The sequence below is a fragment of the Phalacrocorax aristotelis genome, chromosome 4 (assembly GCF_949628215.1).
Source record: "Phalacrocorax aristotelis chromosome 4, bGulAri2.1, whole genome shotgun sequence".
Classification (NCBI taxonomy): domain Eukaryota; kingdom Metazoa; phylum Chordata; class Aves; order Suliformes; family Phalacrocoracidae; genus Phalacrocorax; species Phalacrocorax aristotelis.
The window spans coordinates 5,956,979-5,984,429 of NC_134279.1; the positions used below are offsets into that span (position 1 = coordinate 5,956,979).

At 38.3% G+C, this 27,451-nt stretch overlaps 1 protein-coding gene across 2 annotated transcripts in view; it reads left to right on the forward strand.

Moving 5' to 3' along the window:
* The first annotated feature begins 14,662 nt into the window (after positions 1–14,662).
* USP53 (ubiquitin specific peptidase 53) overlaps positions 14,663–27,451 on the forward strand; it is a 41,503-nt gene continuing 28,714 nt past the window's right edge. The window contains exons 1-2 of one of the 2 annotated variants that reach the window (XM_075090124.1): positions 14,663–14,874; positions 24,448–25,184. In XM_075090124.1, the coding sequence (XP_074946225.1) occupies positions 25,041–25,184 (144 nt within the window). In that variant the 5' untranslated portion in view covers positions 14,663–14,874; positions 24,448–25,040. The remainder of the gene's footprint in view (positions 14,875–24,447; positions 25,185–27,451) is intronic. The other variant, XM_075090125.1, reaches the window with a different exon arrangement.

Genomic DNA, 27,451 nt, shown 5'->3' on the forward strand with positions numbered 1-27,451 from the left:
CAGGCAGGTAGTCGGTAAAGGAAATTCTGTCATCTATTTTCTTTAATTTACTCTGTCACATAAACTGCAGAAAGAAATGTACAGGCCCTGAACGAATTTATGAAAGAAAAAAAACCAACCTCAATAACTGAGAAGACTTTCTCAGCAAGGGATTAGTTTGGGGACTTCAACTGTGCATGTTGTATAACAATTATATGGACGACGACAAAAATATAAATTCTACATGGCTAAAAATACAAAGGCTAAAGAAAAGAAACCTGTAGTGAGGAGCAACAAAAACAAGTTCTGGAAGAATTTGGTTTTTATGAGCCAGCATAAGCATTCATAAGCCTGTCTGAACAGAAATATGAGAAAATTGGTACAGAGCATATACACAGTGATGACTGTGAAGAAGGGATACATCATTTTTACAGTATACTCTGTAAAAAGAACCTATACATGCAGAACATGCCACCTTGCTTCTTACAAAAGACATAATCGTACCTTTAGTTTTCCAAAACATCTACGGATCCACTGGCGCAGAAAGCGCTCAGGAGACTTAAGATGTTGGAGAAGTACTGAGCCTGCTATGCATGTGTTCAGTTGATGGTCCAAATAACAGCATTAGATGTGGCTGGAAATTACCGACAGTCCTTAAGTCCTCAAATTCTGCCTGACACTTCTGAAATGAGCCATGTCACAGCAAAATTGGTAGCTCTAATTCAACACACAGCTACAGTTAACAGCTGCAGCAGAAGAATAAGAACTCTGTGCCTCCTGCTTTCCTAGCTCTGCTCCCACAGAGCTACATACACACTAGTAAACCAGATGTGCCCAGATCACTCTTAAAACGGAGGCCAGCTGTCAGAGAAGAGGCTGCAGGCATACTATTTGATCTTCCCATAGTGGGTGGCTTTTGGCAAACTACCTATTGGGAACAGGCTCTTGACCGCTCTAAACTGTTGAACCGTGCTTGGGAACTGTTTGGGAGAGCGTTAATCGGCAGAAGGACTGCGCAATGTGCTAAGTATTCAACAGCACAGAGGAGTAGTGCCAGTGTCCAGGAATGTTCTCCGGCTGCATCAGCCTAGAGGTAGCCTTATTGTGTAAGTCCCACTGCAATAAACAAATCTCTCTGCCAAAAAAAACAATTCCTTTGCCACAAAGTAAGATCTCTTGTTAAGGTTGGGAATTCAAAGATTCTTTATTAACTTCAATGGGCTTTAGCACCTGCGTTAATTTTGTGATACACTTATAAGGCACTTGAAACGTCTCCTATAACTAGAGGAAAGACTAGCTTTAGGTAACTAATAACAAAGAACTTCAGAGATCAAGATTTTGTTAATTTTTGTAGACAAAGAGATGGCTCTGAAGTGAGAAAATAAAGGTTTTTTTAGTTATAGGTCTGGAAAGATCAACAAATAAATATTTTTTAAATTTATAGTGGTGCTTCTGAAAGCTTCTTTTAGCTGTATGGAATACAGCTGAAAGAACAGATTAAATGGAAAAACATGAGCAACAGCTTTACACAAACAAACTATCAGAGGTATATAAATATTATAGAACTTGTGCTTATAACATCAAGAACACTTTATCACAAGACACTCATATTTGCTTCCAAAAGAGAAAGGGACTGAAGGGTCTGATGAAAACGCAGAAATGTGGTAGGAGTAAACGTATAGTTTAAAATGCCTAGAAGTCTTTGCTCCCAAATTTTTTTCCCTCATTTTTATTTACATTAGAGTACTCATTGCAGCAGTATAAAGGGAACTTCAAAATTAATTTTAAAGTTTTCACTAAAAAGGTGGTGAACGGAAGAAATAGACCTCTGTTTCCCAGTCTCTACAAAATACTCTGTGATTATAGTATGTAAAAAGAATTAAGAGATGTATACTTCTGCATAGCTCCATGAATATAAGTGTTTTTTAAAAACATATGTACCTTAAACCTCTTCTGACACAAAAAAGCCAGGGTACATGGCCTGTACTGTCTGCACTGTTGAGGATCAATTGCTATCAGCAATAATAGTCATCAGAAGGAGTTTGTGTTTTAACCGTATACAGTTATGGCCTGAAACTATGCTCATTGGTGTCACTTATGACATTCGTATTTCACATACTTTGGTCAGACTCATAAAAAAATACCTGTTCATATTTCACTTCACTTTAGCTAAGCTAATAGGCTGAACTGCCTCAATATGCAAGTCCTTCGCTGGCAGCACTGAAATAATTTCGGAAGTACTACTCACAGTAGATAGTCTGAAATTCATTCTTGGATCCAGCAGGCCAGTCTCTCCAACACTGATGTCTGATGATGTGCTGTTTGCTTATGTTTGCTATAAGGTATGTTTGCATGAATGAGGTAATAAAAGCCCATATGGCCTCTCTCCCAATTTCAACAAAGATACTGCAGCTGATGTGTTTTCTGTTTGTTGTGTAATAGAGATTGCATATCACTACCAGGAAATGAACAATTCATGTTTCTACTTTATTACCATCCAGAAACATTTTTTTTATACCTTTTACTTCGGATGTATGTATTTAACTGCATACTGACTTCTTAGACATCTTAAATATGTCAGCATGTCTTGGCTGCTTTCCTTCCTGCATATCCCATACAACTGACAATTGTGGAAATAAATTATTATTCTATTGTCTCAAAGTATCTCTGTGTTTTAATCAATAGGCATTGTCTCAATCAGAAGCAGGAAAAACACGCTGGAGATGGAGTTCTGATCACAGTGAAATCAAACAAGGGTTTTGGCACTGACCTCTGCAACGACAGAATTTCAGCATTCATGGCATTTATTGCATCTCAGACGTGTATTTGTGTTTGAAATTCATGCCACTTGGATTATAGAGCTGGGCCTAACTACGTACGCAGTTCATTTTGCACCGTACATATGATGAAGTGCAAACAACCCTAATAATGCCTCAGAAATGCTCTGGGTAACGGCATGGAACTGTAGGGGGGAAAAGAGCACATATCTACTAAGCTCTTTTAAAAACTATTTTCAGACCAGCCATGAACATGTGCTCTGCTTCAGTTCTTAGATGGTCTTACTAACCTGCACAAAATATTCTGGGCCGTACCTAGGACAACAGGATAAAATATACTTCTTGAAATACAGTAAGACTGTATTTTATGTGGAGCATAAAACCCCACATATGCTAGATTTTAATTTCTCAATGTGGGTCCATAAATTACTAGCAGCCTAGACAGAAATACCAGAAGACCCCCATAGGGCTGACAAGCCATGTAGTGCTGACTCCTGCATTATTCCCAGAGGCTACACACTGTTAAAAAACAAATAAAGTGCTCTAAATTATTTATAAATCATATGTTTGCCACAGAGCTCTTATGTAATTCGGTCTGAGACTATAAATTAAAAAAATAGTTATAAAATGCAGCCAGCATACTAATATAGTTTAAGATCAAAAGTTGCATATAAAATACTCTTATTAAAAGGAAATTAAAAAGCGACTGAAAGGGTAAAATACATTCAAAGAAATAATACATTTATTTTAAACAGCCTGCAGGCTAAGCATCAGACTAAGTAAAAACTACTACAGAGCTCTAACCCTTCCCTCCAAAAAAGGTAGCATGGTTTAAGAGTAGAATAGAGGAGACTCAGAAAACAAAAAGATAAAGAAAAGTTCTCTGCCAGGAAACGGTAATTAGACCATCTAAACACAAACAAATGAAGTTATGACAGAGATCTCCACAAACAGTATGGAGGAGAAGGGAACAATAACACAGGAATGAACTGACTTTAAAAAAAAAATTAAGGAACTAAGTTTAAAATTACAGAATACTTTTGTAACACATGCCTAGCTGTGGAACCTGGTGCTATAGGATGCTTTGGGTCAAAAACTATTAACAACTTCAGAACAGGATTAAACAAATGCATAGCGGTGACTATGCCTATTATGGCTAATGGCTACTATGTGATCTGAATCCGGGGCTTATCACCAGAAAGTTGTGTAAGAAAGATCACGCCACATTTAGCAGATTTCTTTCTACAAATACCTTCTACTGGGCACTGTCAAAGATGGATAATAGATTAGAAGGATCTGACAGTCCTATGAAATGCTCTCGTGTCTTCCAAAATTCATGTGTTAGAGTAGGATGACAATTCTAGTAAGTGCTGTTAGTACAGATGTTTATTAATTTGGATCAAAATACCCACTACCGGAGCAGTTAGAGGGAAGCCAATTTCCACATGTGAGTGAGAACACTTAAAACATAAGTTAAAACCAGAGAGAGCCAGGGTTAACTTAAAACCTCCCACACAGAGTACGGGCGCTGCAGGGAACACAAAAGCCTGACCTCAGCTACGCCTTTGGCAAGACTCCTGATCCTATGCAGTGGAGAGCTCACCCTCCCGCGTCCACATTCATCATGTTTCACATGTTAAGTACACATCACCTCACAGTGTATCAAAGGAATTTTTCGGTAAGCTAGGATTATTACACAAAGTTAAGGAAAATGGATAACAGAGAAAGGAAACTTTCACTTTATTGATTAGAACACAAGAAAAGTCTTGGGGAAAAAAAGTCCAAAAAATTCAAGCTTTGTACCCAGGTCCATCACAGACTGGTTTTGGACACAACATATAAAATTTGTTCCCCAGTTTTCCTATTAATAAAATAGAAATACTAATTCAGGCTGTATAAGTTGGGGGGGGGGGGTGGGGTGTGTGGGTTTTTGCTTGTTTGTTTGTTTTCCAAAGCAATAAATTTAATGGGGAAAAAAAAAGTAAGTAAAAAATGGGTTTACATGAGTACATATATAATATTCCAGGTGATGGTGCAGAATGAATAGAAGAACCATTACTAGTAGAATAACATTCTGCTTGCATTTTACTTGAAATAACAGATTTCATTCTATAGTGGGCAGATTTTAACTGATAAAAGTATCAACAAATTAGTATCTGACTTTTAAATAGAAAGAAGTAACTTTAGTTTTTAAAAAGTCCAAATAAGTTCCCTCTTACAGTTATTTTTGGCCAAAACTACAAATAAATTCAAGATGAATTCACAAATATTTTGTTTTCAGGTGGAAATTGCATTTCCTGTGAACAAACTATTCATCCAAAACACCTGGCCCAACATTTGCAATACTTCCCTACTTCACAGAGACATTGTGAGACAAAGTTAAATAACACTTGCGAGAGGAGGAGAAATTATAAATCACTGTAAGAGTAAAAATAAGTCTGAATATTGTGAGCCAACTATTCTTTCAAAAGCAAATGGAGATTAAAATCCAATGGAGTTTGTACAAAGAACAGCCTGAACTTTGCCAGTTCAGAGCTGGCTGTACTCATTAACGCAGGAATGCCCTCAGGCTGCTTTGTGTGGAAGGCATAATTTAGAACTGGATTTCTCTGGAGTTCTGAAGGACATCTGGACAGTCATCTTCCAAAAAGAAAAAAAAATTAAATTCAAATCTCATAACATGACGGGAGGCTTCTGCAAGACAATGCACCCAGTTATTCTGATGTAGGAGCAGGAAAAGAATGGAGAGGACTTAAAAAGCCAGTGTAGGGAATGAGAAGATCTTAGGTGGCACACAGAGCAGTGGCAGGCTAAGAATTCCCATGGTGGGAAGGCCAGCAGCCATGCAGCAGTCTAGAGTATCACTCTACTTCCTTTTCCTTTGTAAAGTTTCTCTGTAGAGCCAAGTTACTCAAACTAGGCAAAATATTAACTTTAAACAGTAGTTACTGTAGTCATTACACTCAAGATTACTGTAAGATGACTATGCAAGATAACTACAAGTGATTATAAACAAACATTTGAGGCATGACAGGCTCTTCCTAGGCTGGCCTATTGTACGTCAAGAAGCCAAATAAGGCTTAATTCTGGCAGCTGAATTCTAGCAATGTGTCATTCCTCAAGTCCTTAATGAGAACATTTTGACTACTTGCTGGCAAGGAAAAAAATTAAGAACATGCTGTTCAAATACAAAGAGCAAGCTGACCAATTATAGCAAGCATTACTGAACTTAAATGGAATGTGGCTATTTTCTAGCAGGGTTTTGCAATGATACAAATACATTTCATTAACGTATCGATGCTGAAAAGAAAGTGATACTACACACAGTTCAAAATAAAAGCAAAAAAGTCTCCACAGATTTAATGATGTTACTTTATCATTCATTCAGATACGGCTTATAAAACAGGCACAGAGGTCGGAAAATGTGGAAATCAGGATCATCAGTGGGAAGGAAGCGGTAAAGCAAACATGCAACTCTACAGTCCCATGAGATGAAGGCAGGAGGCGTTTGACCCAACCCTGCTGTCTTTTTATTCTAAGAGGCCAGAGAAACCACTAACAGCTTGGCACAGCGCTCATATCTGTCACTTGCAGCACAGTGGAGAAATCTAACAATTCTCACTACCACCTGTATCGGTCTGGTTTAACCTACAGTTGTTTTGAGCTACTACGCATGAGACAGTTCAGACCCGAGTGTGCTCCAACTACAGCTTATTGAAGCACAAAAAAAAAGTTCCATTCTATAATGTGTCCCTTGCACACTATAGATCATTGTGTCATACAATGATCACATTTTCTCTTAGCAATGTTTAGAGGCTTGGACAGTTAAAAACACTTCCTCTAATTTCCAATCTAAATTTATTCATAGCCAGCTTAGAGTAATTTCTTCACAAAACTTTTTTTTTATTAATTAAAACAAGCTTCCTTTCCTCTCACATGTGCATCAGCTAGTACATTCAAAAACTAAAGTCTTTTATACTTCACTTATCTAAACTAAACAGTCCAAGTTCTTTTCGTCTCTGTTTCACTCCTCTCTTTTAGTAGGGATTTTGTAAATTTGTTTTTACAACTCAGAATTCTAAGTCCAATTTCTTGCACGTGGATTTCCAGATCTGTTCTCAGTTTTAGAGATAAAGTTTCACCACCCACATGTACAACACATGGCATTACTAATTCCTTATCTGTACAAGAAATACAGGGCTGAATTTACTTAGGCCTGAATTTACATTTTCCACAGTAACATCAACTCAGTGGCTCACAGCCACCTTTTCTTTGTCTTATACATCCAGTTCTTTCAAATTCTCTCATCTTCCATCCAACGAGCTCTGAGCTCATATCAGAGAGCCTTTCCTATTAGTCCCTAAGCACATGACCTTGTACTTTATATTATTCTATTTTATCCCATTTTATTTCTCTACTCCTCAAGGTCATCCAATTATTCTGGTACAACACCACCCTACAGGGACTGTTTCCCAACTTTGTGATGTCAGCAAATTTCATTAACAAGTTCTAGTTTTTGTGCCAAGAGCACTAATGAAAATATTAAACAATACCAGTTTCAATATCAATTTTTGGACACAGCTCTAACAACTTCCCCCTGCCGTTCAGCACAACATATTGCCACATTTTCCTCTGAGGTACTTCTTTGCCAGTCTGACAATTAATTTACTAATCCCCCTCTTCTTCAGTTTAACAATTTCGTTTGTTTAGAAAAGCAGTTACTGTATCACAGGAAGAAAGCAGGCAAGTCTGGCATGATCTGCCTATGGAAAAAAGATGTTTTATTCCATTTAATTCCATATCTTTTTTTTTTTTTTCTCTCCTCCAGAATTTTTTTTTAAATCTGTATGAGGAGAAGCTAAAAAGCGTGCCTGTCCTCTAGCCAATCTGCATTAGTGGCCATGCCCTGTCCATGTTAAAGAAAACGAGTCAGTTAAGATGTTCATTTCACCTTCAAGCCTTGCCAAGAAAATCTTCACTCTTGACTCCAGGAGGAAGTGGGTCCTCCTACTCCTTTGCTTGTCCAGAAAAATAGTAGGGACGTGCCTGCACAACAGAATCAATACCAGCGACTAAAAGTTTTACTAAAGGTTAGAATTGATCTGGCTTTAAATTTATCTGACAACTTAAAAAAAAAATTCTCCAGATTTCTCTACAATTTAGATAGAACATGGTACAGAAGCATTTGAACTAGCTAGCTCAGGAAATTTAAAAAGTATGGATGTCTCAGTGTAGTAATATCTACAGGGTCATCATGTTCTTTGATTACTGGGATTTAAATTTTGTAGACTAAAGTCATATGTATTAAATTTTGACTTACTAGTTTGCAATTGAAAACCAGCTGCTTCTGTGCACAGAAGTGAGGCTAAACATTTTTGAATTACACTATCAACCATATTCTGGGAGTTCTGAAAACTTCAGAAAGGATTTAAAAAAAAAAGATTAGCTAAATCCTGAAATGCAGTGAGCACTAAGAACACCTAACAAAGCAATGGCCTTTTTGTTTGTTTTTAAATCAGCCTATTTTATAACACAATCCTGTTAAATTTTGCTTAGGTATAGACTGAAGTGTGGACTCAACTGATATATTTTAAATCAAATAATGTTAATTTATCACACAGGACAAAATCAGCTTTTTAAATACTAACATTCTTGCATTCTATTATCTGAGCTATACATGTCTTTTCAACTTTTAATGAGACACAGTATATATTATATACTGTTAACCACTGTATTACTCCTAATTTTATACTAATTGAATAGTGCTCTTTTGTCTTTTATTTCATGTTGGGTTTCACACAAAAAGCTCTATTTAGCCAACGAAATTGTCTGTGTGAATCCAAGGAATGAGCTTTTTAAGGGAACCGCTCTCATTCTTTTCTTGTTCTGCTGCAGACATCCATTCTTATTCGCTTGTATCTGAAGAGAAAGCAATAAACCAGACCTGCAAATCTGAAAGGATTGTGCAAGACTGATGCAACACACAGAAAGATCTTCATTAAAACTATATTTTGAAGAGCACACAGTTAAGAATACAATTTCAATAAACTGCCGGTTATATATAGCATGCATAGAATCTTCTCATAGTTTTACTGTTCCAGGAACTACATTTAAAACCAGAACTGTGTAAAATTGGAGAGGATTTCAGTGGCATTGTTGTTCCACAGAAGTAGAGTATTGGACTAGAAACTGGATTATCCAAGAGGAAAAATAGTCATTCACAAGATTTATGCAACCCCCACCCTTTCCCTTGTTCCTAAAGAATGAACACAATCATGCACACATAGATCTTGTTCCAGGCCCATGATCGTCAAAAAGTCTGGTGAAGAATGAAAGCCAATGTTTCCTTTTTTCAGGGTGAAATTCTAGATTACTTCAATGAAACTGCTTTTGCCACCCCACTGAACATTTTCGCACTTGGAAAAACTACTGGGGAAAAAAATATATAGTCAGGGTAATGTACAATGTGTAAATAAAAGTAAAATATATTGTGTTTATTCCTACACCTGAAGGAAGACTAAAAAATAGTGGTTATGCTCTATGAAAGTGTGTCTACAGCTAACTGGGAGGAGGAGGGAGAAGAAACTTGAACAGAAATGACAGGAAGTTTAGAATCTCAGCCCATGAGATAGCATGCAGCAGGCTCCTCCCTGTAAGTCTGTAATGCCCCTTTAAATAAACTCTTGTTCTCTCCTGTGTTCTGTATTTTTTTTAACCTAGCTAAAATAAACCAACACTTAACACTCTCATTGCTTCTGAAGCTTAACTTAGAGCTTTTAAGACACACACACAAAAAAAGTAGTGATGCTTTTTCAGGCAGGATCAATTTTCTCCTTTCATTCATGTCTTCTTATACCCTCAATTTCTTTTTCCTTCCTCCTCCTCTTCTTAGTGCTGGTACTAACCCTTGTTTCGTTACTTCATTCTTTTTTTTCACCTTTATTTTTGTCATCGCTATTCCAAATCCTCCTCCTAAACTGTATTTCTCCTCACTCTGTTTTCAACACCATGTTTTGCTCTCGCTTAGTCCCTTCTTGTAGACCCAATGTGCATGGAGCAGGCCTGCAGCATGTCCTTCAGCAGAAGCACAGCCAGAAAGGCTACAAAGAGCAAAACACCTTTTAAACACAGTGCTCCAGATAGGATGAAAAAAGGAGTGGGAAATTAGCTGACTGAACACATCTGCCTGAATGAGTCTTTAAAGAAATGCTCCACTAGCCTATTCTGAAGAAGAAAAATGTATGTGCACATGCATATAAATTTTAGACTCTATACAGGATGTGGGAACAAAAATAATCAGATGACTAAGCTTCATGTGACTGTGTGCTACAGGCTACAGAAGGAAAACTTTGCTAGAGTATTTTTAAAAGGAAAGGTTGTGGGTATAGGTACTCATGGTAGGGGAGACTTGAGGACTGGAACACAGGTAAAGCTACCCATGAAATAACGTGTTGTCACTTTGCCTACAGCAAGCTGAAGAGATATTTTTCACCTGTTCTGCTCTTGTTTTAGATCTCTGTGATTATTCAGCTCAGCATACAACCTAGAGGACTTGGACTAAAATGTTGCTAGGGCTTCCTTTCAGCTCCCCTTGCAAATGCATACAATTATTATTTTATGTTGTAAATAATAAAAATACTATTTACTTTTTCTCTGGTTCTTTTACTCCTTTCTGCCTCTCCCTCCTACCAATCTGTTTTCCTTATTATGGGTAATCCTTGCAGTATTATGAAGAACACTGAGCTAACTGCTCAGTGAAAAAACACTGCTCCTGAAGACAAGTAACTGCAAGAGTGCCTTGGAATTGGAAAGATATTTTTCTCCCCTCTGGACAGAAAAGTTATATGATCCGATAATGTAACAAAGGCTTAGAGAATGTGGAAGATCATATATTCTTAAATAGTTTAGCAATACAGCATCTTAAGGAACTCTTATCTTACTCAAACTTTATCCCACTACTGTCGATGCAGAATAGGGCACAGCTTCCTTGATGTTTTCCAAATTGAAGGTTCTTCTAGAAGAATTATATTCTTCATTCTTTTTCTTCTGAGCAGAGTAGCACAGCCTCAAACACTCTCTTAAGAGCTCAACAATTACTTCACAAAAACACGATGGCCGTTCCCAGCCACTGGAATTAAACATACTTTTCAATTATAATGGGAATGTCCCACAAGTGTCTTAAAGTCATATGATAAATGGTACTTGATCACATAATAGTCTTTATGATAGGCTGGTGAAACAGACTGGACCATAATGGGCAGTATAACATCTAGTGCTGAATTAGAGTTAGTGAAAATACTTTAAGATGTAACTAATAAGCCACACCTTAAATCCTGCATTAGCTTGTGGAATTTTCTGTCCCAGACCTTACATGTAATTTGCTAATTTAGTTTTTGCAGAATCCCCCAATAAGTACAGACACAGTTCCTGTTAAGTATAAAGAGTTGATTTCACACGATTATCAGCTTATAAGGAGCAAGATCGGTGCAGAAGAGCAAGAGTAACAATGACAAAATCCATAAGATACTCAATAAAACGTTAATTAATATTTTTTAAAAAACACAACATTTAGTCCTCTACCCCTCCAATCTGAGAAGATTAGAAGCAGACATAATTTCTTTAAGAATCATTTGAATATGGAGAGGACAGTAACTGTTTGAAAAGGTTGTTGTAAGTATGTTCCAAGTGTTAAGAATAAATATGAAAGAAAATAGAGAACAGGTACTCCAGTACAGCTACAGGTACGAAAACATACCTAGAATCATTGTGTATACAATACACGATACAATAAAATTACTTCAGAGGAAGGAATCAGAATTTATTTACAGATCAGTCAGTGGCAACAATGGTATAAATGACACTGGAACAGAAAAATTCTAACACAAAAATAAACCCTTTTGCGTGCAGCTGTGAAACACAGATTTGCAACTCATTCATCAATGAAAATTATGTATGATGCCTTGCAGCTTTGAGAAAAATTATTTAATGCAATTACTTTTAAACTTTTTGATCTATGTGAAGATTTTTATTTTGGTACATAACTTTCCATAAATGTGTTTTATCATGGATTGGACATGTGCAAAAACCCAACCCCATGGATATGCTGAAGGATCTGGATATGGCCCACCTCCATTCTCTTTCAGGTCTATGTTTCATGTCACACCCCGACCCCTCCCCGATCAACCACTCTGCCACATTGTTCTTTTGCAAATCTTAACATTGGCCTGTTAGCTGAGAGCCAGGCTGAACGGTTAGATGACTGAGTAGAACTGTAAAAACCTGCTTTACTTTAATCTGGATCCTTCTTCTTCAAGTTTAAAACCTTTTCAATGCTCTAGTCAGTATAACAGCCCAGTTTAACAATCTGTGTTACTAATACTACCAAACTTCACATAAACATCAGTACTAAAATCACGTAAATATTCTGCATCCTTGCATCATGCATAGCACATATCCTGTACTGACAATAACTCCGACAGGAAATCATTTGCCCCTGTAGCATTGTTTTGCACTTGCACCATTTATTCTAATTTTAAAATTCTTGGTTTAGCTCATTTAGGGCTTCCTGTGCCACACCTGTGTCATTCTCTGTCAGAACTCTGTGGAAGACTCTGTTAAGATTCACTGGTAGAGAATCTTAAAATATACCATAATTAAAGCTCACAGACTACACTTACTCTGAGAAAAAAACAGGAATAGAAGAAGCCGATATAAATCCCAAGGGACTTCTAAAAGATTAGTGGCAAAAAACAAATCTGTGCTGAAGAAAGGGCAGAGGCAAACAAGAAAGCAGAGTCCATGGGGAAGCAAAAATATCAAAATGAGGTCATAATCAGAATGAGGTCATAATCCTACTTTGGGATTCACAGATGCCTTTGCTTGACTGGCTTTGCAAAGAAGTAGTGTGGGGATCAAGGACTAAACTGATACTAAGCAAAATGATAAGCAGAATGTTTTTTTAAAAATATACAAGACACGCTAACACAAAACTGGATTTTTAGTGGTAATATTAACATACTGACTTTTAACGTAAAATTTCTAGCAAGAACTAGAAAATCAATAAAGGGCTAAGAAGGAACTACACAAAAAACCTAAGAATGCTCGTTGTCCCAACACACTGTATGCATCTTAGGACAGTGAGAGAATCAGATATTTAAAAAAAAAAAATAAATCACAAAATCTAGGAAACTTTTCAGAAAAGAAGAGGCCAACAAATATGGTGTCTGTTAAAAATTTAAGAAGTATATACATGTCAATTACTGGCCATAACATTTGAAATTCTCAAGAAAAAACACCTTATACAAATCCTGTATTAAGTAACTCCAACTTGTGAATACGGCCACCCAAATCACTGAAACCTGCGGCCAGATGTGTGTGTGTCTATATATATGACACATACATACATATATATATATAACAAAAGCCTGCAAAATTTAATTACAATCTCTCAAAAAATTTTGGGTTTTTTTTTTTTTGAAGTAGAAAATTAGCCACTTGAAAATCATTGGAGAGTGAAACTGAGAAAACTGCCTTTGACAGTGGGCTTCTTACACTAGAAATATAATGGAAGAAACACTACCAACAATAATCTGATCAAAATGTATTAAAACTGATTTTTTAATGAAAATGGATACAAGAACAACAAAAGCATAGTATTTAAGTAAGGCAGCAAACTAATTTTATGTTCTACATTGTAAGGTCTGGAGTAAAACATTACTGCAATCTGGATGACCTATAGGACATGCAGAAAAGGAAATTTACAGATAAACTATTTACTATTGCAGAAGATGCTATTGGAAAAGTGAACATGTAGAAGCACTTTTCCAATCCTGAATTACCGTGAAGAAGGCAGCTGGAAGAGAGAGAATACAGAAATTTGTATTCAGCAGCATCCACTAAAGACTCATGTTGGGTGTGAAGTATCACTGAAATGTCATTACCAATCTAGAAATGAAATGTGTTAGTGAAATTTACATGTTTATCCAAGAAGATGGTAATAGTGAAACATAGAACGTACTTGAGCAACTAGAAATATCAACATATTAAATCCTTTTTCAAACAGCAAAAGGTAACACCCCACCCTCCCTCTGAAAAATAACAGACCAGATAAAAATCATAGGGAACACAACCTTGGGCAATGACCTGCAGGCAGGTGGCATGTAATATAGTATTTTTCTGGGCAACATGGAACTCAAAGGCAACGCAGTTTTGAGATGTACATACAGTTGTTGGGGGTTTAACTTAAAAGCTGCCCTCACCCCATCAGGCACCCTTGGGCTTGTGCTATTTATTGCACGGGCATCTCAAGTAAAGCCAATGCACGTAGACAGATATCCTGCAATGAGCGCTGGAAAACAATTGCTGGAAAAACAACTGCTGCCTGGTCCATTTTAATGGGTTAGGAACTCGAGAACCCAGTGGTTTGGAGCAGCCCCAACAGAGGCTTCCTGGGCTGCCACCGGACGCCTTTGAGAGCTGCTCCCAGTCACCTGAGGCGCGGCCACAGCGGCTTTATACACCTGGGACAACCGCACCCTCAACTAGTGATAAAACGAGGAGGAAGAAGGGAGGGGAGTTGCGGCAGCCCCTTACCTTCCCACAGCTCCCCCAGCCCTCTGCCCGCGGCAGGGAGCCTGAGCCCCCCTCGGCTGAGGCGCAGATCTTGCGAGGCGCGGAGGGGGGGGGAAAAGCCTTCCCGCCCACCCCGCTGCGCATGCGCAGCCCTAGACTGACGCCCGCCCACCTATCGGGCTTTCTCTAGCCGGGGTGGGAGGAGGCGGCGCTCTGATTGGCCCGGTGCGGGCCGCCAATCACCTCCCAGCGCTTCTCCCCGCTCCCTCCCTCATCGCCCCCCCCCCCTCTATCGCTTCGGGAAGATCCGGGCCACCGCCGAGGGAGTTGTGCGCTCCCGCTGCCCGGCCGCCCCGCTGCGCAGGCGCGCCGTCGGGCGGGGGAGGGCGGAGCGCGGCGCTCGGGGCTCGGCGAGAGGAGAGGCGAGAGAGGGAGAGAGAGGAGCGGAGGGGAAGCAAAAGTTGCTGTGAGGGCGGGGCGGCGCTCGTAGTCGCCGCCGGGAGGGGGCGAGAGAGGAGCTGCCTGCGGGAACCGGCGGGGACGGGAGGTGAGTCGGGGGTCGGGTGGGGTCGTGTCCCTGGTGGGTTGAGGCAGGGGCCTCGGCGGGGGAGGCGGCTGTGGTGCTGAGGTGGGGAAGCGGGAGCGGGGTCCGCCTCTTCTCCCCCGGAGGACGGGGTCCCTTCACCTGCTGCCGCCGCCGCGTCTGGCGAGGGGCGGGCGGGGGTGTTGGGGCGGTGGAGGGGCCGGTGCAGTGAGGGGCGACCGCCGCTCACTCTGCCGTGTGAAGAGGTAACCGTCGTCTCCTCACGGCGCCGAGCCGAGCAGGTGAGAGACCGGCCCCTGCCCGGGGAGCGGCGTCTAACCGCGTGGGTGCGTGTCCTGCCCGTGGGTGCGTGTCCTGCCCGTGGGTGCGTGTCCTGCCCGTGGGTGCGTGTCCTGCCCGTGGGTGCGTGTCCTGCCCGTGGGTGGGCGGCGCCGGGGTTAAATCCCTCCTGAGGCCGGCGTGGGTGAGGGTCCGCGCCGATGGCGGGGCGAGCTGCTATCGCTGTCCCCGTAAGTCGTGCAGGCGTAAGGCTGCCGTGGAAGTGGGCATGGTTCCCGTGTCGAGACGGTGCGAGCTGTTGGCTCTGTGCAAGCCAGAACGTAAAGTTAATGTTTAACGTGGTATGTGGAGTCACATGCCCATCAGCGAGTTTTTCTGGAGTGTTTTCAAAGACTGTTTAGAACAGGAAATGCCAGTACAGGTAGTATGGGGCTGTTTGAAGTTTAATCAGTTTACAGTACTTGGAGGCCGTGTTGTTCGCTGTATTCGTATAGAGAGTTTGAGGCATGTAGGTAGATGTATGCAAATTGCCTGCTTAGCATCTGATTTAAGTTTATCCCGTACTTTGATTTTCAATGCAAATATTTTAAAATCAGTTTTTCAGTGGAAATTTGTCTTATTCTCTCGATGTGTGTTTTTCCTTTCCCAAAATAGGTGTGGGTTTTACATATCTCTGCTTAATGGTTTATCTTGCCTGGGCAGAAAAAAAAAAAAAGAAATCCCCTTTGCTTAACTTTGAAGATACCGGGATTATTTTAAGAGCTAAAACTTAATCACATGAATAACATTGTGCCTCATAGATGATGCAGTATCCCCTTCCCCCTCAAGGCAATGGAAATTGCCTTGATTTACTTTGTTATTAGCTGTCCTGTTCTTGTAGAATGAAAGGGTGTTTTTTAGGTATGAAAATAGTGAGAGCTCGTGTTATAATCCAAATATAAATGAGCCTCATGAAATTATAAGTAATCCTTTATTTCCCCAACAAATTGTTGCAAAGTAAGATGTATTTACTGGTTGTTTTTTTAAATATCAAATTACTTGTGTGGAAAGTTATAATTCTGGACCAGTGGGATGTTGACAATAAAAACACCTAAAGTATGCACTTGACTTTCATACCAAAACTAGATAGTGCAGAATCTTTTTTGGTCATACAGCGTGCATGATGTACTACTGACAGAATTGTTTGGGTATGAGACCCATAGGACTTCAGGGTCAGGGTATTGGCACTATCATGTCTTTCGGTTACATTGCCTTCCAAGATCTTGGTAGCAACACTGTCACTTTTCCTTGGTTAATGCTTCTTGATGGAGCAAACCAGTTCAGTCGCTTAAGGGGCATATTGATGGGATTGAAACCCATTCAAAGAGTTCTTCAAAAATGTACTTGTGGTTTAAGCAGAAACAACTTGGAGTTTGTCAGGGCCAGGTTAAAAGATGATGGGTTGAGGCTGTAACAGGGAGGTGGACTGGATCAGAATTTTAGATGTGTGGACTGAGTGAAATGTTTGTAGATAGGTTTGTACAGATCTGCTCATGAAGAAATATATGAAGTGTAAAAATTCAGAACATCCTTTCTTTGTCAAGCCCATAAAATATGGGTGCCCTTAAAGATGATGCTTATTATTGTTCCTGGTAACTCAGCTATGTAGTTTTTCTTGGTGACTAAAGAAATCAGAACGCTTTTTGATAAGGAACGGAACTTGGTATTTTGCACTTCTGTTAATGATGAGACATCTACAAAGAAAACTGAAAGGCAAGGTTACAGTCTGGACAGGCAGTTAATCTGGGATAAAAAGGCAAATATGAGAATTATTGTAAAGATACCTTTTATCTTTTTGAGGCTCAAAAAAGAGTATGTGGTAATCTTTGAACAAAGCCCTTTCTAAGGGAGTAGGAAGATGGAGAAACAAAAAATCATCTTCTCTGTAGTTTGTGTGATGATTCACTGTAAATGCTAGCCCATGTCATGGGCTCGGAATTTGTATTCTTTAAGGTCTTTACTCAGAGTTCCCACTGTAGCTATTTCTAAAGCTGGTTTCTAGTTGTTACAGCCCAGAGATGCTGAGCTGTGAACCTGTTGTTTTGGTTTTGATGCAAACAGGAAAGTTTTTATTGGAACAGCTTAAAGAAAAAATTGTGTACTTGTACAAAAGCATCTGGGATAGCATCTATGCTTCTGATTCTCCCATCTTGAAAGGATACAGGGAAGTATGACGTGCAAGAGCAGTGGTTTGGCATATGAGGGACAGCTAAATGGATAAAGGCTGGAGAATAGACAATAGAGGTCTTTAAACTAGAAAAAGACTGGATTTAAAATCTTCAGAGATTGTTTGGAAGAATTTCTAGAAGAGATAACAATCAAACACCCCATCTGTCGTATTGGTACTTCTTGAGTCAGTGACTGATAGCAGAAAGAATGTGTCAGACCAATACCACTGTCTCTGGGATACTTGCAGATGGCCCACAAATTCAAGGCTAATAGTCACTGCTGGGAATCTGGTGTTTGGGTTTTTGTTTTGTTGGGTTTTTTTGTGGGTTTTGGGGTTTGTTTGGGTTTTTTCTTTTTTTGGTCTTAGTATTGTTTTGTGTTGTGCATGGCAAGTAAGCAGTATTAATGAAGTTTTTTTTCTCTGATGTTTCAAATAGTGAGAATTTGCATTCTTGTAAACATTTATTTGACAGATTTTGAAGTGAATAGTATTTTCAAAGACAAAGACTGGTGGATACTAAAAGCATTAGGTGTATCTTACGGCAAATGAGGTCCGTTGCGTGTACAGTTCAACATATAATGGTAAAGGTGAAGGGGACAGGCTTTGTGCAGGGACCAAAAAAATTATGAGTCAGCCCCACTGAGGTGGATGTAAGAGTGTATTAATTTAGAATTTCAGTCTTTTACTACTTTTTTAAAGCAACTTTACTGTTTGGTTTGTGGTTTTGCTTTGTTTTGTTTTTTCCAAAATATGAGGAAAAATCATTGCAACCTTCAATATTGTCATGGTACAAATCAGACTTCTGTTCTGTTGACAAAAAATGGCACTTTTAAATGACAAGCTTTTGAGCTGTGGAAAACACTCAAATTCTTGCAGTTGCAAGTTGTTGAATTTTTATGCATTTCATTCTGTTGAGGAGGAGAAAGTAACCACAGTCCTAATAATGTTGGCTCACTGCAGAAAGCTAGTGGTTTCCCGTCATAAGTTTATTCCCTTGCAATACATTTAATCTCTCTTCCTTCCAAATTTTTGTTGTCTTGTATCTAAATTCCTAAGTTATAACATATATCAATTTAGAAATTGATTTATGTGTTGTCAGACCCATTGGGTGGGTTGCCAGGCTCAGCACAGAGGCATGAACTGTCAGCAGAAGCAAAAAGCTGTGTTGCTTAAAAGTAACCTTAGCGTTGGGCATGAGAAAGGTTTGCCATTAGTCATTTATGCAACACACCGGGAGTAGTTGCAAAATAAAGCTGAGAAGATGTAAATAATGATTCTTCAGCCAAATTTCAGACACACATGCGGTCAACAACTTTTGAACCCATTGGCAGGTTTCCACCCAATTTGACAGAAGGGATAGAAGTCTTAAAGATGATTATGCACTTACAAAGTGCATGAAAATAGGCAGCAGCTGGAAGAGAGACCTTGTAAGAAGATACAAGGAGCAGAGTTGGCATATGCCCCAACTAGGAGAAAACTCTGCAAGAGCTCAGCTGTGAGACATAAAAACTACCAGGAGCCAGGCATTGATAGTTCCAGTATTCACAGAACCAGCTGTTTATCTCATCAGTTTTATCTAAATGGATATCAAAGATGCTTAAACCCAAATACACATGTAGAAAGTGATTTGTTTAGGTAAAATAGTAACTGCACTGATTTCCCAGCTAATTTAGTGACACTACTACTTATGTTGAAAAGGCTGTGCCAGCTGCAGTTACTGACATGCTAAGGTATACCAACAAATCAGGTGGAAACATGCATTTTGGCTGATTGGTGTATTTGTTGTTCTGGAAACTATAAAGGCAACCACCAGAAACTTGTGACAGGCATATATTTTGTCCTGACAGGCTGCACAGCTAAGGGTAGCCAGGTGCTTGACGAGATCATTGATGACTGAAGAACAGTGACTGAAATTAGGCAAGGTAGAAGAACTTAGGCTGATAAATACATGTTGATTTGAGTTCATAGCCCTTGTTTAGTGTCTTTGGTTGAGAACACTCATCCAAAACTGATCCTTTAGTCTGAATGCAAGAATATTTCTTTAACTCTCAGCTGCTAAAAAATCTTACGTAGCATATCAATACTTTGTGAAATAACGGTTTTGCTGAAAGGTTGCACCTGTTGAAGACTCTATATGGTTCAATGACTTATGATCTATCCTCAGTCACCCACACCTTTGTCAAGCCAAGAACTTACAAGGAACTGGTAAACCCCAGTGGCTAACAAATGCTACAGTGCTCTTTGCAACTCTGGCTTACCACAGACATGTAAGAACAGTCTTCAGTTCCTAATAATAGTCCTATAGAGTAGTGAATTTAGGTTAAGGGAGTCAGTGGGTTGAGCCCCAGTCATCTAAAATCTTAACCAACGTTATGGGAGGAGGGAGGAACCAAGGTTGATCAGCAGCTTCACTTCTGGTTTATGGAACAATCTACATAAGGGTAGATCTGTCAGCAGAGGAATAATACTCTTGGGGGATGTACCAAATCCAGAAAAATTTGCTGTGACTAAAGAGTATACATTCTTGCCAGTGTCTTCTGCAGTGGCTTTTGTGAACTTGGCTTTTTTCTTTTTTAATAAAACCAAATTTTGAGATATTTGTACAATGTAAATTTCAAAACAAGATGCTGTTCTAAACTTTCCCTCCTCAGGGAGAGGCTGTGATGACAAATGGGTGACTGAAGTTAATCCCATTGCTTACGGCACTGTTGGAAGGCTCGTCTACAGTGCCCCTCTTGCTATGCACCATAGTATTTGATACAGGGTATTAGTGGAGAAAGAAAGGATAGCAGCACTTCCTACTCCAGGCTAGGACTTACTAGTCGTGTTGGCCAGAGAACTGTGTGTCGATATAGTATTATTTCACAGCTACTGTCTGTTCCTTGGGTTGACTGTGACTGTTTTTGGGGAGAAAGAGTAGTAGATAAAACAAAGGACTAAAGTGCCTGTTCTGTGCACTCTAGTGCAAAGTTCTATGCGAAATTCTAGTTGAGTAGCAGAAGTACAGAGAGATCTTTTAAATGGAATACCTTCCTGGTATGCCCTTCTTGTTTTTTCTTAAATACTTGACATGTTTGAATTGCTGTGGGGGGGTTGGGGTGGTGGGGGTGTATGTTTAGTTTAACATATGCAGTTTAAGGAATGCATGTATAGAAAGAATAATTTGAGAAGGTTGCATGAAAAAAATTTAGTCACTTCTGATCTTTCTAGTGTTGTATTTAAATTTTCAGGAAAAGGTGTACCAATGTTGTGGGTAGTTAATAGAGGTCATGTGAATATAATGTCACAGTGCTTTGGAAAATTAGTATCTGGCCCACGTATGAAAACTGTACAATAAATGTATTCTGCCATTTATTAGAGTAAGATTGTGGACATTTACCCAGTGTGATAGTTGAAGTTGTTTATATTCACAACTTTGTGAATGTGAAATTAAACAGTAAGCATCTTAGTGTAATGTGACAGTAATGCAGAGCTAATCCAGAACCATTTTTTATTAAAATCTTGCAGTGAGTCATTATAACTTTTCTGAAACTCAGCCCAGCAGCTTAATGCTTAGTGCATGGGATGTTTGTTCTAGGGCATCCCTGAAATGCAAGACAAAATGACTTTCTAGAGGTTCTTAGTAAGTGAATGCTCTGTGTGTCAAATTGTTCTGGAAGAGCTCTTGTTTCCAAAACAGCATGTGTATTTCTTATCAGTTAAAATACAGACTAGGCAAATTCAGAGGTGGTTCTCCCCCATATCCATGCATAAATCTGTTGCTCAGAAACATGGGGAAATCGTGCTTGAAAGTATGATAAGAAAGAAACCTAAAAGTTGATTGAATCTCCTCTACCCTTGTGACTTAATATAAGTAAGTCCCAAGGCTGAAAACGAGAACTACAGAGGTAAGATTTTTCTGAATGTTTTGTAACTTGTCTGTTGGTCTTAGGGGTCAGTTTCACAGGTGTGTTTGTAGTAGGTATCTATCTCCCTTTTGCATTTAAAGAAAAAAAGAACACAAATGTTTCCCAGATTTAACATGACTTTGGGTCTATCATTACACTTTTCCTCAGATGAGAAAATAATTTACTTATGAAGCAAGGATCCAATTTTTCTTTTATTGGCTGGAAGTGAAGCCCACCATTCTTGTCCATCCTTGGATTTCTTCAAATAACCAACTTTAGTCCAACCTCAGAATTGAAAATGAGTTTCCAAATGAAATTTAGATACCAGAAACATGTCTTTTTCCCAGTAACTTCTGTATTTTATCACTGGCATACACTCTACCTTGCTTTCCATCTATTTCCTTCCTTTATTTTGGCTACTATATGTTGAGCAATCTTTACACTGAAATGCAGACAGCTGGAAACAGGCTAGCTGAATTGCCACTCTTGGTGGGGTACTGCTGCATGAGCAGTTTGGGAGGTGAGGTGTAGTGTATTCAGTAGGGAATTTATTTTAGGTTGGGAGACCCTGACAAGCATGCCGGGTGTTTCCGGATCAGAAATGTGTTGACCCTGTTGCTCATGTTTACTCAAAGGTTGAAACACAATGAGGGACATCTCAAGCATGCGTTGGAGTGCAAATACACTTTACACCTTTATGGCTAGCACAGGCCATCTGTACTGTTCCCAACCTGGTCTCTTTCCTGTTTTTTTTTGCTGTTCAGTGTGTCCAGTTTGACATTGCTGATTACCAAAAATTGTTCATCTTAACTTCAGTTTTCTGTACAGTTTTCTCCACCCTCCTGCTGCTGTCCCAGAAGAGAAGTCTCCATATGGAAATTATACAAGGTAGAATTAAAAACTCTGTATTGTCAGGAAAATGCATGCTCAATAAGCTTCTCTGCTATGTCAAGGAGCAAGTTGGTTTTGTGACAGAAGTGTATTAGGTCAGTTTGTCAGCATGGATATAGAAACATTAAATCGGAAATAACTAGCAAGTATTTGGTGGTTGAAAGTTGAATGTAAGATTCTTCTGGGGTTTTTAAAATTTACTTTAAAAATCATAGTTATAGTGTTATTTTTAGCAATTAAAAGTTATGGTTCCCTGTGATTAGCAGGAGACCTTGGGCCAAATGATGCTTCATATTACTAAGTGCTTTTAATGTGTGATACTGGCTTCTTGAATATATATGTATATGTATTTTTTGTGTATGTGTGCATATATATATCTGATTATAAACATCTGTACACCTTAAATTTTTTCATTGACTCCTCTTTATTCATCTTTGCTGTAGTGATTAATTATTTTCTATTTCTGTATGGTACTGAAACTTCCTAATGAAAGCGCTTATTAAAAATACTGTTCTTCCTTTAATTGCTCTGTACAGATCATGTTATCACTTCTGCCTACCTGGCTTCAGAGAGTCCCTAATATTTTTCTGTGTTACTCTTTATTTTACTCTTACCTTCACCTCTGTCCCTGTTTTTTTAGAGTTTGGTCCTTTGTAGAATAGCAGTTATGCTGTGGAGCACTTTGACTATTGGGGGTGGGGGGAGTGGGGGGCAGGGGGAATTGAAGTTGCTATTTCTCTTAATTTAAGGTTCTAATAAGATCTTAAACTAATATGCATTTCCAGTTACTTGCTACATCTTTTTCTTCCCTTTCCTTTTCTGGGGTTATTGAAGTGAACATAAAGAAAACAAAATTATCACATCATATTCTGTCACGGTCAGTTTGTTAGATTTCAGACTCCTTGCTCAGTGCTGTCACAAATCGCACTTACTATTTCCAATATTATTAAATCAAATTACTTACGGGTGAGATCAGTAACATCAGTAAACAAACAAAAACCATCTGATTATGCATCAGGCAAAAGGGACTTTTGGTTAGGTTCCAGTTATTGATTTTTTTTTGGTGGTACAAGCAAGTACCAATGTTTCTTTTAAATAAAGGGGAATGGTTTTAGGGGTGCAAGAATTCTTGCAGGTATTTTTGACAGTCACATGACTTGTTTCTGTTATATCCCAGCTGTAAAATATCTGAGAGCAGTAGAACTGTTTGACGTGAATGTGGTGGTGCTTGTTCTGAGCTGGGGAAAGTTTTCTTACAATTTATACAGCATTCCAACTACAAAATTTATTTCTGTTTTTTAATGCTGCTCAGCAGTCTTGAATGGCTTGCACAGTGGAAAAAAAATGTAGTGAGAAGGCTGCAAGTTTTAAAGTATACTCATACATCTTTAGTATCTCATATGGTTGTAGAAGCTAAGGTGGATATCTTGGTTTTAATAAGAGACCCAAATTTCATCTCTTTTTTTTTTGTCTTTCCCAAATATGCAGTCTTAATCACTTCGGTGTATTTAAGTTTATTCTGTTCTTTGCCCTTACTTCAAACGTTTAACCAATTGACCTATCCATTGTTGTGAGATGATCACTGCGTGGACTTCACAGGTGCCTGTGGTGATGTTCTGGTTGATGAGTCATTTAACCTTAAGTATGTACCTTTGAGAGAAACAACTCTCATTGTTGGAAACTGAAAATCTTGGAATATGTTATTGCGGCAGCCACCAGGATGTTCTTGCTGTGCTATTATCTATTTTTTCTGGATGCTTGCAGAGCAAGGTTAATGATGTATGTATGTAGTGTTTACTAGGTAGTACAAAATTTTGAAAGCTGAATACTAACTGAGAATCCATCTACAACATCTTAGTAATCTTAAGTATTTCTGTGTCTTATCAGTTCATGTCATTTGTTGGGATATTGAAATCAAAACCATCTTAGGCTTTCAAGCGTTGAATAAAAATTGCTTTCTTTGTAACATTTTGATTAGACTTCCATACTCAAAATTAGAATAACTTACGTGTTATATGGTCTTTTTATAAGCTGTTGCATATTGCTAGCAGAACATTTGCAGCAATTTTATTGTGGTCTTTAGAGGTGTATAATAAGTTAGAAGACAATTGGTTGTGACAGATAAAATAGTTTTTTTGCCTTAAAAACAACTTTTGGGTGGCAATTGTTTCTCCTCCTCCTTTTCCCTGGTTATTGCATATGCCTTTTGGTTACGAGGTGGTTCTGGCCATGATTTCTTTTCTGATTTAGGTGGTCTTTAACATTTTGGAAAATTCTATTTTTATATTCTCTGTTTCTTTCCTATTTCAGATTCACTGGAAAGAGAATGAAATAAACATGGAGTCTTCTAAACTGGAATATATTTCATGGGCCATAGTTAAAAGTAAAAAGAAGATGGAATGAAATGAGAGAATAGGAGTACAATGCCTGTCAAGAACTTTCCATTTTTGTGATATATATAAACTTGCGATATAGTACAACTAATGATTTATAGTAATCCTTCATTGATATCTCTGGAAGGAGAAGCCAGTTATTTTGCAGCTTGCTTAATAAGAACTTTTATAATAACTTAATAATAACTTTTAACATGTTTTAACTTTAACTGGACACCTTTTTGGTTTTTTGGGGGAGTTTTGTGTTTTCATTTGGGTTTTTTTGTGTGTTTTTTAAGTCTGAGAATTAAAAACTTTGTATAGCAGTATTTTAACTGAGAAACTGATGCTGATAGATGGCTGAAGCTGCTCATGGAAAATGGACTTAAACCCTTGAATGGTTACTATTGCACAGAGTTGAATGGAATGCCATGACTTCAGAGCCATTCTCTTAGGACCTTCTTTGCCTTGCACCCGTCATATCCTTAAATATTTAAGCGTAAACATCGCAATTATAAAGTCTAAAAAATAATGGCATGGGTAAAATTCTTAAGAAAACCTGGGGGTAACCTTGGGAAAGTTTATCAGCCTGGAAGCATACTGTCCCTGGCCCCTACAAAAGGCTTATTAAACGAACCAGGACAAAACAGCTGCTTTCTTAATAGTGCTGTTCAGGTAAGAAAAAACATGATTTATTAAACAGTTCTGGTTTAGTCGCACAAAAAGTAGCTTTTCATGTACTGCACAACTAGCAGTATTGACACTAGGTCATAGCAGGGGAAGCGTTCTCTTGGCAGTGCTGTTTTACCATTTGTACTGCAGTACATATCTTCTACAGAAAAATACAGCACACTTTTCCATGGTGATAAATTCAGTTCTCGCCTAAACTTCTTAAGAGTTCCAAAACAGACAGTATAGCATGCAGTTTCCTTAAAAAAACCAAAGTGGCAATCATAGGAAAAAAAGACAACTCTCTGGAAGTAATTTTATTTAGCATTTTATTTTAAGGAATTGATTGAGAGTTAAATATTAAATTTTGTAGAAAATGACAGCATGTTGTTTTGTTTGCATGCTTTAGGAATATCAGAAAAACTTTCCTTTTGTATTTGGAAACTTATGACTCATAACTTAAACTTGCTGCTTGAATTTTAAAACAAATGTTTTTGTCAAACGTAGCAGTTTTACTGCTTGGCAAAATTTACAAGATGCTTTTTAATGTGGCACAACCAGTACTACTACTTGTATTGAGTAGGGCACTATTTTTATTAAAATAAGACTTTCTCAGAATTAGCACATGAGTCTGTGGTACTGAGGCATATCAGAAGATGCACGTATAGTTGAAAGCTTTGATTCTAATCTTAGGAAAGATTTGTGGAATTAGAGTAGGAGATATACTTGACACTAAAGAAATATGACTTAGATTACTTTTTATTGTTTATGTGCATACATATTACTGACCAACTACTTACATGTGTTTAACACACTGTTCTATTTTTACAGGAGCTCTAATTGAAAAAATTGTTGGCTCTTTAGATCTCTCAAGTATAGTTTAATAGTACAGCGACATTAACATGATAAAAAATGGAAGTGGGCTTGTAAAAGCTCTGACAGGGAATATGGGGATCTACTTAATTTTGTGACAGAGCAGTGCTAGTCTTTTCATATTGTCTGCAAGTCAGAATATCAGGCACAGTTTAGTTTATACTGTAGTGTTTTTGAATCTAGAAATTAACAAAACCAAAAAATTTTTAGGCTGTGCAAGTAGAGAGCAGAACAATATGGTTTTTTGTAATGCTTAGCTTTTGGACCTGGTCATTTTCAAATTGTATACAATTATTTGCCAGACTGGCAGAGGGCTTAACAGATATGTTAGGACTTCCTAAAAAACCGTAAGTCTTAAACGGTATGGATTTAAAGATAGGAGATACAAGAGGTGTATCTACGTGGTGGGTATGTGTGTAGTATCTAAATATGTTTAAAATAAGAATGTACAATAGATATAGTAAAATGAGTTTGCTGTTTTACGTTCAATGGGAACAGCATGACCTATATTCTCTTGCACTTTTGCTATTTTCCCTTAGGGTGCCCTAAAATTAAACCCTAAGTAATTTTTAGTTATAATTTCAGACTATCCTACTACTTCACAAACTACTGCTGTTTATCAAACAATGGCTGATGATTGGCCTTTTTACAAGGAGGAATGAGTTCCTTTCTTTGCTTTTAACCTCTGTTCAACCTTCAGAACATTCATTTTCAAATGCATCCTAATTCATTTTAGCTTTTGTGTTTATAGATAGGAATTTTTTTTCTGGATGTACAGCTGTTCTGTTACTGTGCCTCTTGAGAACTCATTTTTCGTTTGGTTTCTTTTGGGTTTTTGTTTGTTGTTTTTAATAGCCAACTTTCTGAACTGCTGCACTGATTGTGTAATTAAGACATTAGATACTGCAAGCAGTGTAATGTAGCCAAGTTGACATTACCTTTATATAGAGTAGTTACAAAAATAAAAAGTAGAAACATACCTGATTAAGCACCAGTATTATTTTGATCTGTGGAAAACCAAATGCATTTCAGCAATAATTTTAGTAAGAGACCATAAGAATGTAGTATAGGCTTAACTCTGTTTGCATTTTACCTAGCAATTCAGTTTTCATGCTTCCATCTCTTTTTTTTTAATTTCATTTGAAAGAAAGCATGGGGGAGGAAGGGAAAGAGGAAGAGGGAAAAAGAAATTCAGTAAACCCCATAGCTGCCTTCCTCTTATGTAAAGCCCTAACAAGAGTATTACAATCTCTGTATACAGTTTAGCTTGCTGCTTGTTTCCTTAAGAGTACTTCAGCTCTTTTTCCACACAAAGTACGTTGTTTGCTATTGTTTCAAAAAGTTTAAAAAGGAGATCTAAATTTTATGGGTGGTGAATGCGAACCTTCCACCTCCACAAT